The sequence below is a fragment of the Ambystoma mexicanum genome, chromosome 5q, assembly GCF_040938575.1.
Source record: "Ambystoma mexicanum isolate Mex_15411 chromosome 5q, UKY_AmexF1_1, whole genome shotgun sequence".
Lineage (NCBI taxonomy): Eukaryota > Metazoa > Chordata > Amphibia > Caudata > Ambystomatidae > Ambystoma > Ambystoma mexicanum.
The window spans coordinates 363,326,693-363,346,350 of record NC_090933.1 but is presented as its reverse complement, the minus strand read 5'-3'; the positions used below and the strand labels follow the sequence as shown (position 1 = coordinate 363,346,350).

Genomic DNA, 19,658 nt, shown 5'->3' with positions numbered 1-19,658 from the left:
CTTGTGGCCTCCATTGCATCTATCCTGGGCGAGGTTGACATGCCCTTATGTAATGCCAGGCCCTCCTTCTGAGTAAATTGCAGGCGGCCCTGCTTCTTGCCTCCTTTTGCCATTCAGCTGCGGCCACCCCACCACACCTATCCGTTCCCATGGCACATCGGGATCTAGTCAACGGCACTGCAGCCTCTGATTATACTGCTCCTTTCAGCTACCTCACCACTCTAGAGGGCTAACCTGTGCCTCCACCACAAGTGCTTCCACACTGAATCCTGCCCGAGGTATTCCCCCCCCTATACATCTCCAAGTGCCCTACCTGGTCAGAAGCTGTTGACCTCACTTCTGGAACTGCCCAATTCTCTAGGCCGCCCAAAAAAATGGTCTTAATACATCAAGTTGCTTGTGGCTACTTTATCTAGTTACCCCTCTCGGTAAGGCAATTCCATTATTGTGTATGTCCTCTTTCACATCCTGGTCCACTCTGCACACTAGACCTGCTTTGGTGCAGTTCTAATCCACTTTGCCTCTCTCACTGTTTTAGTGGCTATGTTTCCTCCCTTAGCTCTGCAGCCGCGTGTCTGTCTTCGGGGGGCACTGCGCCACCTCCAGTGATTACAGCAGGTCTCTGCACACTCCGGTATGCCCGTATCCCACTCCAGCAAAAGGACAGTGTCTGCTTAGGTGTGCCACGTTACAACCCCCCGGCTGCTCCACTCACCCTCCTTGTTAGGCAGAATCCTGTGCAGTTCCCTTAGGGAGCACTACAGAAGATTAAGACTACAGGTATATGCAATAAATCCCCTTTGGTATCAGTCTGTACCACAAAGATTTAGTTGGTAGCTCTGGCTAAGCAGTCAGACTTATCTCAAGAGGGAGATGAGCAGTATTCAGGGTTTACACAATAGGACTACAATACTATGGAACAAGGAAACACTGACCAAAGCTTTGTATCAAAAAGAGTATATATATTTGTTTTACACACGCTGATGTTCACACACAAATCACTATTCTTAAAGTAAGTTAAAGCAGTCTGGGAAAGTATACACAACTCCCTATTTAAATTGTAGACAAGTTTGAGCAAGAGTGAAAACTGAGCAAAATGGCACAGTGAAAACCAAGCAGAAATGGCACTCTAACAATTTCTCAAAAGAGAGGGAAAGGACAAGTTATACAGGGTTAGACTCTTTAACACACCAGCAACACTTCCCAAGTAAATTGTGAACAAGTTAGGCAAGGCAGTAATGTAGCATATGTTATACTGAGGTGAAAACAGAGCAAAATGGCACTTCACAAGTTTAAAAAGAGGGAAGAAAAGGGTGATTATAAGAGTTAGGTGCACCGACACATTTCTAGGTGAGAAGCAATCTAGAAAAGGTAGTTCTAACAGATTTAGCCAGAGTCAATAGGCCTGTGCCAGTGTCAATGGTACGAGGCGAAGTGTCCAGGTGTAAAATGTTCTAGTAGCTGCAGTCAAGTCTTTGGTTAACGATTCGAAAAGGCGGTTGCAGAAGGTGAAAGACAATGTTAGATGAAAAGGGCGGCCAACCCAGTAGGTAAGTAAAGGATTTAAAACACCTTTAGCGATACCCCACGAAACGGGAGGCCTGGCGGAACAATGTATCTTAAAAGTGGAAGAGGCTCCTGCGGTGGCGGTTGTTCCTGGCAGTTCCTGCAGTTCGGGAGATCCAGCAGAGGAAAAGAGACTCTCGCCGTGGAGGAAGGTTCGAGTTACTGCACTGCCCAGGGATGATACCAGCCGCGGTGCTGCTAAGACGAATAAAAGGTACGCTCCTTTAAATCGCGTTCCTGGTGGACGGGTGCCTGGCTATCCGGTCTCCTAGTGCTTGGCACTGTCGATTCGACCAAGGCAGGTCCTGGAAGGCGATTGGCGAACTGGTTGGCTCCACCAGCTCAAGGGAAGAAGACTCTTGCAGAGGAAGATCTTCTCAAGTCGTTGGAGAAAGGTGGTGAGGATCTGGATGCACCAGGCTTCACCGGTGGTTCAGTCGTTGCAGATGTCTTCAGCTTCTCTCCTCTTCGGTTTCTTAGTTCCAGTGGCGACGTCTTGTCCTCCAGTCCTCAGGACCCTGCTATTATGCAGCAAGACCCCCATTCATACAGCCTAGCTGTCACTCACACAGTGGGGGGGCTCTCCTGGCGGGAGAACCCTCCAGCCTATCAGGGCAGAGTGCGACTTGGGTTGCGTAGGCAACCCGGTCCAGGGTGCCTACTCCCCCTCCCACACATCCTGTCTACCCCAGACTCGGTGGCGCCGAGAGGAGGGATTCTGTGCAGAAGCCCGCCAAAAGACGGAACATAGGATCCCCGACCTGGGTTAGGTTTATAGAGAAAGACACGAGAAAGAAATATTATTAAAGTTCTGGCAATAAAAACCTACCAGAGTAAAGTTAATATAAAAATAAACTGGCGGCATGTTAGAGGCTGTCAGTAAAAGTGGTAGCCTCGAACAATGGGAAAATCCCATAGGGAAATATTTGCGGTCAAATGTTTATGGTAGAAGTCACTGCCACCAGCCAGAAACTTTTGAGAGAGGGACTGTACGGTACCCCCTCGAAAATGAACACTAGAGAAAAACTATTAATCCTTCCCAGTACCGCCATAGTAAGATGGGTTGTACTGGTTTTGTTCATAACTATTGACTAGTAAAGTCAATGGTAACTTTACATGCTCTGGGAGACAGTAGTCAGTCCCAGGGTATGGAGTCTGTTTGGGGGTCGCCACGACACCCCAGTGGTACGGCACAGAGGGTGCTGTGTACCACACATGTTAAAAAGATGATTCCTATGAGGGTGAGAAAACCCCATAGACCATAAACACATAAGCAATCTGTCTAAGAGTGGGAAAAAAGGGTCTCACTCTTAGTAGGAGAAGACAATAAACCCCTTGAATCCAACAAAGCTGCTGGGGGACTCTATAGGTAAGGAAAATTAGCCTTTTAAGAGAATTCTCCCTAGCACTACTTTGGTGACCTTGGTCTCCCTTCTGAGGCTCCCCCACCTCGAGAAGCCGCCTCCGTGCTTCTGTCCCCTTCGTTAAGACCCCAGGCCATCCCATCTAGCCACCAAGTCCTCGCTGTCTTAGGCCGATCAGGGGCGGGGTTCTTTCACCGCGGGAGGCCGGCCTGATCTTGTAGCGGTCACGCCCGCCCTAATCGGCTCCGCTTTTTAGTCGCCTTTTGGGGAGATTGAGTCTGCATCCTCCGAGGCGCTCTGCTGCGGGTTGTAGATTAATAAGGCTGACATATACAGGACCCCTCCTCTGCCGTGTTCCATACAGAGCTCAAATGCTGGCGGCCACCTTGGTTGCCGACTCTCGAGCGTCCCCCTCCCCTTTCTTCTCAGTTTGATATCTATGATAGATCTAGATAGATCTAACTGTCCCCCTTTTAGTTTTGTCTGAGGAACTTTTTTTTTTACTTTACCCAACATCATTTTTAAACATACCTGCTGTTTGGCGTCATTTCATTTTAAATGTTGCAGGTGTTGGTGGATGTAGAACTAGTGTCCAATGTAATTTGGTTGCCTTCTTCAAGTGCATACTTCTCCAGCATGGGCTCTGGCATGGATTCACATGCTCATGAATATTCCCTGTTGTCAGGCTGGGAATCCTCTGTAAAAGAAAAACAGTTTTGCTTTCACTTACAAAAATGTTTTTCTCCCATAAACCTATCACTGTCCTCTGGGTCATACTGCCCCCCAGCCAATGATAGCCCTCTCCCTAAGCCCCTCCTCTGGCAGCTATCTTCATATTTTTACCACATGCTTCAGTGTTGGGAGTGTTCGAGTTTTGTGCTGCAAGCTACTTCTATATTTTTCTTTTTTTTTGCAGGAAAAGGTTCTATTTTTGTTCCAAACAAACTTGAATGTTCTTCTCTCCATGTGCTGAAAGCGGGATTCCTCTTCAAGCCCTTCCCCCAAGTGCAGACTCCGGATTGTGTTTTTGGAGGGCAATCACCTACAATGCCTCTACTGCCTGCAACCGGACCACAAGAAAGAGGATTGCAAGATTTGCTGTATATTCTCCAAGAAGACGATAAAGGACAGGCACAGTAGACTGGTGGCATGGCTGAACACCAAGGCCTTTGCTCCATGCCCTGTGCAGGGGCATGCCTCACCCAAGGCCGGTCAGTCAGAGAAACGGGCTTCTATGTCCTGTGAGGGCACTGCATCTGTGGGGGCCCAAGATAAGTCCAAGCACCGCAAGTCTGTGTCCTACGGGGTCACCGCTGAAGCGGGTTCCACGGCAGGCAGGGTGCGATAGACATCATCCTCCGCCTCCATTGCCAGTTGGCAATCAAGCTCCTCCTCGAAGAGAAAGGCGTCAAACCAGGCTAAGCTTTGGGGGAAGCAAGAGAATCTGCGGACAGAGGAGAAGGCTGAGCTGCCCAAGAAGGCCAAGGTGGCACAAGAAAAATCTTTTTCTACGATAGAGCTGGTGGCGGCTGCTCTTTTGACAGCTAAAGGGGCTGACCTGGAGAGGGTAGCTGCCACAGCGCTGAAGGTATCCCTCCCTCCGAGGCGAGAAGCCACCGTGGCGACTTTGACAATGTCTGCCAGCACTCCGGAGAAGGGGACAACCCCTCGGAACCCAATTACAACCCCTCAGGGTGGAAATAAGGGTGGGCAGGGCGGCCCCGGATCAATCCCAGGCTGGGGCTCAAGCCATGGAAATTTAATCCACAGACGAGGATGTGGAGTCTCTGCACATGGTCCACGAGGATGTGGAAGAGGACGAGGGTGACTGCGACCAGGGCACAGCGCCCAGTGTTCTGATCACACCAGTTCTGCCAAGGGATGTGTCTCCGGACATCCTATCTACCTTCCACACCTTGGTGTCGGAGATCCAGAAGTGTATGCCACAGGGTCATTTCCAACGGTCCCCCAGGCCCCCGAGCAACCGCTGACGAAGTTAAGAAAGCACCATCTGACGCCCCCTTTTCAGCCTCCGCACCCGTGTCGGGTCCCATCTTCCCCAGCATACCTGGATACGGTGACAGATCCAGCCACAATGATCGAACATGGCAATGATATCGTCGGAGCGGGCAGCGGGTCCCCACAGTCTAGGGCGTCCCCACCAGATGAGGTGGGATTGATCCATTCTATGATCGCCAAAGCCTCCAAGCTGTTCCAGCTCGTTCCCGAGGAGACCAGGAATGAGGGTTTCCTGTACCAGAAGCACGAGGCCAAGAGGAAGACAATCATGGTGGCACCCCTCCTGGACGACATGTGGGAGGAGGGCCTAGCCCTCTTGAAGAACCATTGCACGGCTCCAGCCAAGCGACAAAGTCTGGAAAAGAAGTACTTGGTACCGGAATCCGCACCCAAGTGCCTGAGGTCGACACCATCGCCGGATTCGGTGGTTTCGGCGACCGCGAGGAAGCGGTCATCTAACTCGTCTTCAGTCCCTCCGGACAGAGAGGGTAAGAAGTTGGACGCCATGGGGAGGAAGGTAATCTATACCGCAGCGTCCGCCATCAAGGTGGCCAATGCACTGGCGATCTTAGCTAGGTACGACAGGGCGCTGTGGTATAAGCTGGGGCCTATTCTGGAGTTTGTCTCCGACAACAAGAGGATGGAGGCAATCAACCTCTTCCAGGAAGGGGAGATGGCGTCGGATCATGCCATCACAGTGGCGCTGGACGTTGCCTGCACGGATTCCGCCAGATGGGGAACAGTGTCTGCCTTCGTCGCCAAGGCTGATTGAAGGCCACAATTTCCACCAGGAGGTCTAAATGAAGGTACTGTACATGCCTTTCAACAGAGATAACCTTTTCGGAAGGGCCGTCGACGAGTCCCTACAGGCCATCAAGGCAGACACAGAGACGGCTCGTGTCCTGAGCACACTCAAACAAAACTGCTCTTCCTTTTGTTCTTCCAGAGGAAAGTCGGGCAGGCCGTTGATAGGTTTCTCCTCCTTGTACCGTCAGCCTTCCAGATCCACTTCTCAAGAAGCCCACAGAGGCTGTTCCCAGGCCTATGGAGGTCAACGTTGTCGTCGCCAGCAAGGCAGGGCACCGAAGCAAGCCTGAACCGGCCAAGGTGTTGGGGCCCCACCGTGCACCATGGTGGGAGGCGGCTGACGAGGTTCGGCAGCGAGTGGGAAAAGATCACCACCGACAGATGGGTGCTGGACGCTCTCGCCCAAGGACATACTCTGGAATTTCAGCACAGGTGTCCACGGATCCCGCTGCTGGCCCGTCAGGAGCAGCACATGACTCGGCTCTTGGAGGAAGTACGGGCCATGCTGCGAAAAGGGGTAATAGAGCTGGTTCCCAAGCGACCCTGGGGCTCCGGAGTCTACTCCAGATACTTCTTGGTAAGAAAGAAGAATGGGCTGGAGGCCATGCTAGACCTGCAAGGTCTAAACAAGTACCTCAAGTCTCAGAAATTGATGATGGTCACGTTGCAGCATGTGCTCGGCCAACTGGAAAGAGGGGATTTCTTGACGTTGCTGTACCCAGAGGACGCCTACTTCCACGTCCCCATTCACAGGAGGCACCGCAAGTTTCTGCTCTTTGTAGTACAGTGACAGCACTACCAGTTCAAGGCCCTACCCTTCTGCTTGGAATCGGCCCCCAGAGTGTTCACCGGTAGTGGCCCATATGTGTCTACCAGGGATTCACGTATACCCGTACTTCAATGACTGGCTCATACGGTCCATCTTGTGGGAGTTGGCCATCGGACACACGGAGGCGGCCGTCAAGCTGCTGACAGATCTGCGATTCTCCATCATTTATCCAAATTCCTGCTGGACACCATCGCAGAATGCGCTGTTCCTGGGAGTCGGGCTCGATATTGTGTCCTGCCAACTTCGCCGTCGGAGTAGAGGGTAGCAGCCATTCAGGGGAAGGTGCAGCGGCTGTTGCCGATGAAGACGGCCACGGTGCAGGCCATAAAGTCGTTGCTCGGCATGATGTCGTCATGCATCTACCTCATCTGGCTCTGCAGGTAACAGATGCGACCTCTTCGGGAGTTCCTGGATGCTGCTGGGTGCAGGTGTCGGGAAACTTTGCGGAAAAGATCACTCTGGATGACGAGTTCCGTTGGGCGATAAGGTGTTGGGGCGACCGCTCCAACATCGCCTCTGGCACAGGGTTCCAGAACTCTCCATTCCATGAGACGGTCACGACGGACGCTTTCCTGCAAGGCTCGTGAGCCCACACCTGATGCCTTTACGCCAGAGGCCTGTGGCTACCGGAGGCAAAGGATTTCTATGTCAACATCCTGGACCTGCGGGCAGTGTTCTGGCCCCTCAAGTCGTTCCTTCCGTCTCCGAAGGGCAAGACGGTGAGGATCTTCACGGACAACACCACCATGATCTACATCGGGAAACAAGGGGGCACTCACTCCCTGGCCCTCTCAAAGGAAGTGCAGGAACTGTGGGCTGGGCCGTCGGACAAGAAAGGTGCCCCTTCACCTAGAGGGTGTCAAGAACACCATTGCAGACTCCCTCAGCAGGGAGTTGCGCTCTTGCCACAAGTGGGAACTTCGGCAGGACCAAGTGGACCACATCTTAACCAAGTGGGGCAGGCCCCAGATCTAAGTGTTTGCAAAAGCGGCAAACTCCAAATGCCAGCAGATTCCATCAGCTGAGGAGCCTGGGGGACGCGTTCTCTTTCCCATAGGAAGGGATGTTTCTGTACACGTTTCCTCTGTTGCCTCTCCTGCTACAAGTCATCAACAGTGTCAGTGCAGGATGATACTCATCGCCCCGGCATGGCCGAGGCAGATTTTGTACCCGGGCCTTCTCAGTCTGTCAACGTCACCTCCGCTCAAGCTGCCAGTGGTCCCGGATATTCTCACCAGAGAAGGAGGCGCAATCCTGCATCACGACCCAGGATTGCTCAACCGAAGTGCTTCGTTTTAGGGAGAATTCTCTTTAAAGGCTAATTTCCCAAACCTAGTGAGTCCCCCAGCAGCTTTGCTGGATTTTTGGGGTTTATTTTTTTCTCCTGCTAAGAGTGAGACTCTTTTTCTCCCACTCTTAGGCATGATTTCAGAATGTCCTTTGACTTTGTAATGTGTTTTATGGGCTATGGGTTCTTGTACTCCATAGGGCTTCATGTGTTTTTGGTATATGTGTTACACAGCACCCTCAGTGCAGTAACACAGGGGTGTCATAGTGACTCCCAAACATAGACTCCATACCCTGGGACTGACTACTGTCTCCCAGGGCATGTAAAGTCACCATTAGCTTTACAAGTCTTAAATTGTGAACAGAACCAGTACAAACCATCATATTGTGGAAGTACTGGTAGGGGTAATTCGATTGCCCCTAGGTCTGTTTTCCAAGGGGGCACTGTCCAGTCCCCACTTGTCGAGTTTCTGGCTGATGCCAGTGGATACCATGCGAAATATTCCACCGGAATATTTCCTATGGGATTTTCCCATTCATTTTAAACGTACCACTTTTTGTTGCAATGTTAAAGATACCGCCGGGTTATTTATTTAATATTTATTCCCCGGTTGGGTCTTTTTGCCAGGACTCGGTTTTAAAATGGCGTTTGTGTTCGCCTCTGAAACTCCAACCCAAGTCGAGCCCTTTGTTCCACTTTTTGGCAGGCTTCTCCACAGAAGCCCTCCAAATGGTGCCACTCTGTCTGGGGTCAACAGGATGTGTGGGAGGGGGATTAGGCACCCTGGACTGAGTTGCTTTGGCAACTCAAGTCGCACTCTTGTGTGATTGGCCCAGTGGTGAGCCGCCCGTCTCACCACTTGACATGTTTGAGTGACAGCTAGGCTGATGAATGGGGGTTTTGCTGCATAAAAGCAGGGCTTTGGGAACTGGAACTTCAGAAGTCGCCACAGGACCTAAAGATTCCAAAGAGGGGAGAAGCTGAGCCATCTACGACGACGACGCCACCGGTGGAGCCCTCCTGTACGAACTCACCACTTCCCCGACGATAGAGGAGATCTTCTTCCAGGAGAGTCTTCTTCCCTTTGAGCTGGTGGGACCAACCAGTTTGCCTTTTTCGCCTTCCTGGATCTTCTCGTGGTCGAATCGCCCGTGCCAAGCACCCCGGCGGCCGGATAGCCACGCTTCACCACTACCACGAATAAAAGGGTTGTACCTTTTAACCGGGAAACTCTGCGGGTGGTTTCTTCCCTGGCAGTGCAACGACCTCCAGCTTTCCTCCACGTCGAGATCCTCTCTTCCTCTGGACGAAGCCCCAACTTGCACCCGCTGCCAGGAACAACTATCCCCGCTGGAGCTTTCTCACCATTTCAGGTACTGTGTCCCGCCTGGTCTCCCTTGCAATAGACTGTCCAAGGTGTCCCGTAAATCCTTGACTCTCTATCCTGGGGTGACCTCGGACCTGTTAACATTACCTTTCTGACTTGATCCAACCTCTTTTGACTTTGCTGCAAATACTTTGAGTGCATTTCCACTGTGTGATCTTGGGCACATTCCGCCTGGCTCTCTCCCCGAGTGGGCCTGGCCTATGACCTTTTTGCTCTACAGTAGACCCTGCCTTTCTTGACTTGCTGCGGTTTCTTAAGTGTTGGTACTGTGTGTTTTTCCTATTCTGCCTTTTCTCTCCCTTTTTAAACAAATTATTGGAGTGCCATCTACGGTTACGCGCTCACCTCTGTTTTGCTAAATAAGTGGTGTCTTAAACCTAGACTTGTCGAATAATTAACTAGGGAGGTGTATATACTTATAGTGACTGTGTTTGTACTTGCTTGACATATATGTGCCAGTGTATTTTTACAAAGTGTGTTTTTAATTAAATAATTATATACTTTTATACCAAAGCTCTGGTCAGTGTTTGCTTGTGCTACTGTATTTTTAGCCCTATGGTGTACACTCTATATACTGCCTAACTCGTCGTGAGAGAGGTCTGACTGCTCAGCAACAGCTACCAGGTAAATCTGGCTGGTGCAGACTGCTACCAATTGGGTTTACTGCTAACTCCTGTAGTCTTAAACTTTTTGCAGTGGTCCCTAAGGGAACTGCACAGCTTTCTGCCTAACACTTCGCTCCTGCAGCCCTAGAGTTTGAAGGATAAGAGTAGCCGGTGGAATGCAGGCAGGGCCTCATCGACTCTGGAGTGTGTTACAGTCACAAGTGGAAGCGTTGCGCTATGTGGTTTGGGTCGCAGAAGTTTACCCCTTTGAGGGTCACGGCCCCATAGATTCTTCCGTACTTGCTATCCTTGGCCAAGGCTGGACTGGCCCAAGCCTCGATCAAAGTACTTCTGTCGGTTAACCGCCGCTACACCAGGTCTCCAGGAAGGTCTTCACTTTGGTCCCATCGGCTCGTCAAGGAGTTCCTCAAAGTTCCTCTTGTGGAAAACGGCCTTCCTTGTGGCCATCACCTCTGCCAGCAGGGTGGGTGAGATACAGGCCCTGTCCTGCAAACAGCCATACCGGTCTTCCCATGAATCGAGGGTGGTGCTGAGGACGCACCACTCTTTCATGCCGAAGGTTCCCTCGGAATTCCACCTTAACGAACCTTTGATGTTACCTGTTTTTTTTCCAAAACCTTTGTCTCTGGCTGAGAGGGTCTTGCACTTGCTGGACGTTGCTCGTGCCCTGAACTTCTACGTGGCACGCACAAAGAGTTTTTGAAAGACTTCTGAGCTGTTCGTGAACTTTGGTCTTGTGAACCACGGGAAGGCTTTGTCCAAGGCTTCCATCTCAAGGTGGCTCTCCGGCTCCATCATGCACTATCATCGGTTGGTGAACAGACCACTGCCCGGCCGTCCGAGAGCCCATTCCACTAGAGCAATCGCTGCAATGACAGTGTTCCTGGCTGGTGTACCCCTGATGGACATCTGCAGGGCTGCTACGTGGAGGTCCACACACACCTTCACGAAGATCTACTGCTTCGACAGCGAGTCCAGAGTCGGCCAAGCATTGCTGTGCAACCTGTTCACTTGCAGTGAGTCTGTTCCAGAGTGACGGGTGAACTGTTTCTGTTGATCCTTTCCACCTCCTGTGGTTGTGTAATTTTGTACTGCTGTTTATTCATTATTCCTGAGTATGTGAATCCATGCCAGACCCCATGCTGGAGAAGGAACAAGTTACTTACCTGTAACTATTGTTCTCCAGCATGGATTCACATGCTCACCCTCCCTCCTTCCCCTCTGTGGCTCTTTTTGGTCATACTACCATTTTAGGTGCTTACCAAATCTGAAGATGACCGCCAGAGGATGGGCTTGGGAGAGGGCTGTCATGGGCTTGGGGCAGAATGACCCAGAGGACAGTGATTGGTTTATGGTAGAAATACAGTTTTGAAAGTGAAACTGTTTTTCTTTTACAGAGGATTCCCAGCCTGACGACAGGGAATATTCATGAGCATGTGAATCCATGCCAGAACCATGCTGGAGAACAATAATTACCGGTAAGTAACTTGTTCCTTCTATTTGTACAACCAATTTTCTTTTTCTGGTTAAATTGTAATACATTGTAATTACAAATAAATTGACATCATGTTTTACATTTTGCCTTTGACTCTTTGTTTTTTGACAGATCGTTCCTTCAAATCAACAGCACAAAACGGATGAAAATGGAAGAGCAAACTTTGGTGTGATTAACCTTTCTGCTCCTAGGTAGGTTTGGGCAGAATTCATTAACCTAGATTTTTTTGTCTACAGAAGTTGTTTGCTGTTGTTAGATGTTGCTTTATTAACCCTTTGTGGATTTAGTTCCCTGACAGACATGTGTGCTGCTTGCTGCTGCAATATATACCCTTAAGGGCCTGTTTGGCATTAGTTGAAATAATTTACTGGGGGTGGAGCAAATATGTGCTAACTCGTTTATATTGTGTGTTTTGTTACACCTCTCTTTCGAGTGGATTGTGTCCTCCAACATATTCCTCATCTTAGATTTATTCCATCCAGCTTTGCTGCTCTTTGGAAATTTTTTCGGCAGAGGGCGCCGTGCGTCGATGTCGTCGAGTCGATGGTCCCTCGAAGCCTCCGTCGAGGGTGACGTCATCGGGTGTATAAGTAGCACGCGCGGCGCCCATTGGCCTCAGTTCCGTTTTTCCGCAGTACGTTTTTTCGGACATTCAGCGCGCCTCGAGTTCTGTCAGGAAATATAATATTACGAGAAGTAATTATGTCCTCGTCATCGACGCCAACCACGACCCCGAGATCGGGTTTTAAGAAATGCAAGTCGTGCGGCTCAAAAATGTCGATCATGGACCCGCACCGCGAGTGTTTGTGGTGTCTCAGGGAAGGCCACGACATGGAGGCCTGTTCGAAGTGTCAGGCGATGATGGGAAAGGCCTTGCGAGAAAGGAGAGGAAAGCTACAGGTAGGTCGGAAGGATCGGAAAGCCTCTAGCATCGAGACGAGACCCCATGGGGAAAAATCTCCTCGACGCGAAAGGCATAGATCCAGATCTCGAAGCGATTTTCATCGCTCATCGTCTTCGTCGAAGTCGAAGAAACGACGCCATAGATCTCCCTCCACTTCGTCGTCAGACGAGTCTCCGAAAATGAAATGCCCCACAAAACATTCGTCTTCCGAAGAGTGGGAAGCATTTAGGGTCAAAATGATGGAGGTGTTTGAGATAGCGAAGCCTCGGTCTGCGCCTTCTTTGGAAGCTGGCAGGGAGCGTCATCGCTCCGACACTCGCGCCCCCTCGAGCCCGGGAGATCGTAAAAGGAAGAATAGGAAACCTTCCAGGACGCAGAGCAAAAAACGCTCGAGTCGAGTCGACCACTCGAGGTCACCGACGCCGTCCGAAACCTTTCACACCTCGAAAGAGAAACTGTCGAAGGCCGCCTCGACGCCCTCGAAGCAGACCCTGTCGACGACCACGATGTCATCGACGCCGTCGGCGCCTTTATCGACGGCGACGCCGAAACCCTCGGCGCCAAAGGTTCCAAACAAGCCAGGGCAGCCAGAAAAAGAGAAGGAAAAAGTTAAAAAAAACATGTAATTCCTTCAGAGCCTGGTACTACACCTTTTCCTCCTCCTCTCCCAGAGAAGGTTTTCAAGCCTCTCCCTAGAAAGGAGTTTTTCAAATCCTTGACCTCAATTTTTGAGGAACAGGAGAGATCCAAGGAGGAAAATGTACGTTTTGGATTGGAGTATGGCACCCCAAATGTCCCAGAATGCTTGATCTCAGAGGAAAGCAGAATGAGGGATTTGGTGGAGTCTTTGCACAATGCAAGTGGCATTGATTCCTCTCCTGAGAATGATTTTGGTAGACCAGATCCAGGAGAGTATGCCAGTCCATCTTATCGTCAATTAATGACCAAGGTGGTAGACTACTTGGGATGGGCCAAACCAACAGCCCAATTCGTCCAGGACGATTTGACAGACATATTGGATCATGGTCCTACTGAAGACCCAGTTTTACCTTTTCATGTAGCCTTACAAAACAGGGTGGCCAAGAATTGGGAAACTCCGGATTCTATTCCTCCGGTGAATTAATCCCTAACATCAAAATACCGCCCAGCCAGTAGCGACCCCGGCTATCTGTCAAAACATCCAACTCCCGAGAGTTTGGTCATACAGGCAGCCACAGCTTCCAACAAACTTGCGTACCCGTCTATCCCTCCAGACAGGGACGATAAGCGTGTGGATGGTTGGACACGAAAGGTATTTTCAGCCGGGAGCATGGCAATAAAATCTTTCTACTCCACATGTGCCTTGGCAAAATTTTCATACACTCTGTGGGAGTGCATCGCAATGGTGGCGGAGCACATACCAGAAGGGGAAGAAAGGGAAGGTTTCCTAGCCATCGTTGGAGATGGAAAGGAGGCCATGCAGGAATCCCTTCAGTCTGGATTGGACACTGCGGATAGTGTAAGCAGGTCCAGGGGCACTAGCACGGTAATGCGAAGGTTTGCGGGGTTACGGAAGTCGGGTTTTGCACCGGATGTACAGAACCATCTCCTGAACATGCCTTTTGACGGGTCTCACCTTTTTGGCAACAAGGCTGACGAGAGCCTTGAGAGGTTGCAAACCTCAAAAGCAGCGGCCAGATCTTTAGGAGCTGCTATTAGGCAACCTCATCCTTTTCGTGCGCAATGGCAATCATGGAGGGGACGAATGGCCAGTCAAAGGGGCCAAAGAAAGGCCACTTGTGGTGGACGAGGAAAACGTGCTAAACCAGCTCCAGCTGAAGCCTCTTTGCCATCAGCAGCTGCAACATCCGCCACAAACCTGCTTTGAGGACTTGCACCACAAAACACCTGTGGGAGGCAGGCTGTCGCAGCATCTGCAAGAGTGGCGAGCCATTACTTCAGATGTTTGGGCTCTAGAAATAATAGCCCAAGGCTATTGCCTTCCTTTTCTAAAGCAACCTCAAAGCAACCCACCAGGGAGACACCCGTTGAAACTTTCAAACCCGCTCCTACAGCATGAAGTTCTAACCCTGCTGGAGAAAGGTGCTATAGAACCAGTACCTGCAGCGGAGAGGAACAAGGGTTGGTACTCCCCGTATTTTTTGATCCCCAAAAAGGACGGAGGACTGAGACCCATCTTGGACTTAGGAAACTTGAACAAGTTCCTCAGGAAGGACAAGTTCAAGATGGTTACCCTTTCTCAGATCCTTCAGGTTGTTCAACTCCAGGACTGGTTGATGTCATTGGACCTCCAGGATGCTTATTTCCATGTGCCGATTCATCTCAAACACAGAAAATACCCGAGGTTCGTAGTTGGTGACTCACACTATCAGTTTTGAGTCCTGCCATTCGGGTTGACCTCCGCCCCAAGTGTCTTCACCAAGTTAATGGTAGTGGTGGCAACGCACCTCAGGAGATGGGGGATTCATGTCTACCCTACCTGGACGATTGGTTGATCAGAGCGCACTCTGCCGAGCAAGCACTGGGTCATCTGAAAGTCACCTGCCACTTCCTCCACAAAGTGGGCTTCTCCCTCAATTTCAAGAAGTCACAGATGACACCTTCCCAACAGCTTCAGTACATAGGAGCTGTATTAGACACATCCTTGGGAAAGAGCTTGCCTCCCAAGTCGAGGGCTCAAGACATTCTTCAGATGGTTTCCAAATTCCAAAATGCCCAGAATCTCCAGGCTTACGACTTTTTAAGGTTGCTCGGCCTCATGGCATCCTGCATTTTTCTGGTGGCAGAGGCACGCTTGAGGATGAGATCCCTTCAATGGGCCCTAAAGACTCAGTGGTCCCAGTTCTCGGGTCAAATGACAGATCTTCTTCAGATTCCGAACAAGGTCAGACAAGACCTTTTATGGTGGACCTGTACAGAGAACATACTAAAAGGAGAACCCTTTTGGCAACCATGGCCAGAGATCACAGTAGTGACGGACGCCTCACTCCTGGGGTGGGGAGCTCATGCCAACGATTTGACAATCAGCGGTCGTTGGTCTCCATCGGAGTCCAAACTACATATCAACCTTTTAGATCTGAGGGCAATCAGACTAGCGCTGAAGGCCTTCCTGCCATCCGTCAGGGGAAAGAATGTCCTGATAATGACGGACAACACAGTGGCCATGCACTACCTAAACAAAAGAGGAGGCGTGGGGTCACTACCTCTGTGCAGAGAGGCAATGCAGCTCTGGTATTGGGCGATTCAGGAGGGAATCTCTTTAAGGGCAATTCATCTAGCCGGGGAAGAGAATATGACGGCAGATGCTCTGAGCAGGCAGAGCACGGTGTCCCACGAATGGGAACTGCATCAGGAAGTCATTCAAGAGATCTTTGCCTTTTGGGCAACCCCTCAAGTAGACCTGTTTGCAACCGGAATCAACTGAAAATGCGAAAGGTATTGCTCAAGGGAATTTCCCCCGAGAGGAGCCCTGGGGGACAGGTTCGTGGTGGAATGGAATTTCCCACTATTGTACGCGTTCCCTCCGATCCCCGTCATTCCTCAAGTCATCAGGAGGCTGAGACGCTTCGGGAACCGCATGATCATAATTGCCCCGGATTGGGCCAGGAGAACGTGGTATCCGGACCTTCTAGACATGGCCATCTGTCCTCCAGTACGTCTTCCTCAGAGAGAGAACCTTCTCTCTTAAATGGAAGGTCAGGTTCTCCACCCAGAGGTCAGAACACTCAACCTTCATGCTTGGTATCTGAAAGGCTGAGATACAGGGATTGGAACCTTCCAGATGATGTTATGGAGGTGTTGCTTTCGGCAAGAAGGCCAGCAACAAAGTCTCTGTGCCGTTGGAAAAGGTTTTGCAACTGGTGCAGGGAAAAGAATGTCGATCCTTTTCTATGTTCTATTCCGGAAGTACTATCTTTCCTTCTGACCCTAGCACATAGAGGTCTAAATATCGGAACAATAAAAGGTTACCTTGCAGCGCTTTCCATCTTCAAGCGCTCATCGGAAGAATGCTCATACTTCAAAATTCCTTTGATAACACAATTCTTAAAAGGTCTCACTTTCCTCGTCACCCTTTTCAAGTACCGATTTGGGATCTAAATTTGGTATTAAAATTCTTAATGTGTGCCCCTTTTGAGCCTATGCACACGTGTCCATTAAGATTATTAACATGTTGAACAGCATTTTTAGTTGCTCTAACATCAGCAAGAAGAGTGAGCGAATTGCAGGCACTATCTTCTGGGCCACCCTATACTGTGTTCCATAAGGACAGGGTTGTGTTGAGGGTTAAACCATCATTTTTACCGAAGGTAATATCGGATTTTCATTTAAATCAGAAAATTGTTTTACCCTCATTCTATCCTCCACCTCATCCTTCTAAGGAGGTAGAAAGACTACACAGACTGGACCCAAAAAGAGCTTTAAGCTTTTACATCTCTAGGCTTTCTAGACTTAGAGTGGACAACCAGTTGTTTATAGGCTACACTGGAAGAAAGCTGGGTCAATCAGTAACAAAACAAAAAAAATTTCGCGCTGGATCGTGCTTTGCATTTCAGAATGCTACAGACTAGCACAAAAAGATCCACCTGAAGGGTTAAGAGCTCATTCCACCAGAGGCATCGCCTCTTCCACAGCCCTTCAAAGAGGTGTCCCTATAAGGTCCATTTGCCAAGCAGCAACTTGGTCTTCGCTTCACACCTTCTCAAAACTCTATAACCTGGATGCTTCCCAGTCTAGGGAGCTAACTTTTGGAAAAGCAGTGCTTTACTCTGCCCTCCAAGGGCAGTTTAAAAAAAAAAAAAAAAAATCTGACCCCTCCAGAGGAACTATGCAAAATACTGCTTTGGGAGCCTATCTAAGATGAGGAATACGTTGGAGGACACAATCCACTCGAACTATTACTTCTTACCTGGTAACGTTCTTTCCATTGGATGTTCCTCCAACGTATTCCTCATCGCCCTCCCAACCTACCCCTCTGTAGATTTTTTCCGGGTTATTGCCATCTCAAATCTTGCAAGGCTGATACCTGTCTGCCAGCACAATCTACAAAAACAGTACAAGATCACAGATACAAAAGAGGGGAAAAACAGAACTGAGGCCAACGGGCGCCGCGCGTGCTACTTCTACACCCGATGACGTCACCCTCGACGGAGGCCTTCGAGGGACCATCGACTCGACGACATCGACGCACGGCACCCTCTGCCGAAAAAATTTCCAAAGAGCAGCAAAGCTGGATGGAATACATCTAAGATGAGGAATACTTTTGAGGAACATCCAATCGAAAGAACGTTGCCAGGTAAGAAGTAACTTGTTCTTCTATTGGATTCCTTCCTTCCTTCCACAGATTTGTCATCTGATATCCCTATCCACAGTACAGGTGATAATCAGAAATTTTTCAGCCACCAGGAGGGTTCTGCATTGGCTCTGCCCGACCCTAACATGATGTTGGGGTCAGTATATATAGAGGCGCCGCGTCCTGTGACTTCAGTTACTTTTTTCTGTGCTGTCTTTTTGCTTCAGGGACACTTTCTTCAAATATGTTGGTTTTTCAACACTATACCCAACCCAATGAATGCTTTGGTGGTCGAATCAGAATTGCACAGATTGCGGCAGGCGTATGTTTGTATCGGATCCACGTAGGATTTGTCTCCACTACTTATTCGAAGATCGCAACACCGAAAGAGTGCATGTCATGCCAGTCTGTGCACCCGAAGGCCCTATTTGTATGGGGGCGAACATCTTCACCTATGTCCACAAGGATAAGGGTGAGGTTGCGGGGATCAAGACACAGATCTGAGGCGAAATCCCTCCTCCCTAAACCCTTCCTTGCCTGTGCAATCAGAAGGCAAAGATGTAAAAGCACTGCAAAAGGTTTTGTTCACCCATTGAAACTTTTGCCACCATTATTCTTCTTTGTCGAAGACAAGGAGTCACAGGTCCAGGGATTTCCTGGAAGCGCCAGCTCAGTTACCTTTTTCCACCTGAAGATGCTTGAGATCTTAATGATGAGGCCTGCAGCTTTGGCTTGGTGGAGACAGCCGATAGTTTTGACCTCGGAGAAGATGTAGCCTTTGACACTGATGCGGGACCGGCAGAGTAACGGCACGCCTTCGGGCTCGGGCCTGGACTCTGAGGGTGACAGTGTTCTGAACTGACATCCTCTGCCTCCGGACATCGAAGCCTCAGTCAACTTCGTCGCCCATCGGCATCGTAGACACTGGGGATCCATTGTAATATGCCCCTTTCTCTATCAAACCCTTTATGCCAAAAATGTACAGATATATGACAAAGAGGGATAACAAGTTCCCTTTGGTTTGGAACCTTTATTGTCCAGAGAGAAGAGGGACTTCCCCAAAGGAATTTCATAGGGAATGTGAAACTTCCATGAGCTGGCCGCTGACCTTCAGGAAGCCAGTGGTCTGGACACATTCCCAGAGCTGGGTATCCTTCCAGCCTCCACTCTCAGTAAGTCTCTGGCATCTTTCCAGAGGCAAATGGCTGAGGTAGCCGATCCTCTATGGTTATCACCTCTGTTCAAACCGAATTTTCAGTTTCAATTGACAGCCATTCTGGATGAAGCACACAAAAGGGAGACGTGCCAGTAGAAGTCCCATTCTAGAGGTATGGAAATGGCCCTCCTCTGCACCTGCAGATGGCAGGGAACTGGCTGGGAAGCACTGCCCTGCCCCCTTGAACCAGGCCTTCAAAGGATTGCTTTTCTCCCGCAGATTCCTCATCTGGTAGATATCCTCATGCAGCTCTGCTGCTTGGAAACTTTTTTGACAGAGTGTTGTGGACCTCTACTCGGCCTTTGATCCGTCTGACTCAGTGCTCGATAGTCGGCTCTGGACGTGACATTAGGCGTTCTATATATACTACGTCACTACGCTGCATGCTTCAGTTCCATTTTTTCCGTGCACTTGCACGCTGCATCAGGAACACAACTAGAGTCTTGACTCACGGTTTTTGGGACAAAATTGTCCGATTTTTCTCACAAAAAACTTGGACCGCCATGTCTACTCACTGGGTTTCCAGCTTCAAAAGGTGCATTGATTGCCGTTCCAAAATGTCGATGACCGAACCCCACGACATTTGTCTGTTTTGCTTAGTTGCGAGTAACGAAATGGAGGCCTGTGCATTGTGCGCGAAAATGCAGTACAAATACACCCGTGAGAGAGCCTCGAAACTTGCTGTGGGTCGACCACCATCCAAATCTCTGGCACGGTCACTCGTCTGGTTTTCCGAGGCTGAGATGGCGGAGCCCACACACGAAAAGGGGAAAGAAAAGTATTGTTGAAAAACAAAGACGCGGTCACATTCCAGAAGTCTTTCTTCATCTTCCTAGCGAATGAAGCACCAGTGCCAACGTCATCGAG

The 19,658-nt window shown here is 49.9% G+C and overlaps 1 protein-coding gene across 2 annotated transcripts in view; it reads left to right on the top strand.

The window, feature by feature from the left end:
• The window catches only part of SMCHD1 (structural maintenance of chromosomes flexible hinge domain containing 1), a 3,133,956-nt gene that overhangs the window by 2,113,907 nt on the left and 1,000,391 nt on the right, over positions 1-19,658 (top strand). For both annotated transcript variants that reach the window (XM_069620859.1, XM_069620860.1), the window contains exon 31: positions 11,493-11,572. In XM_069620859.1, coding sequence (XP_069476960.1) covers positions 11,493-11,572 — 80 coding nt within the window. The remainder of the gene's footprint in view (positions 1-11,492; positions 11,573-19,658) is intronic.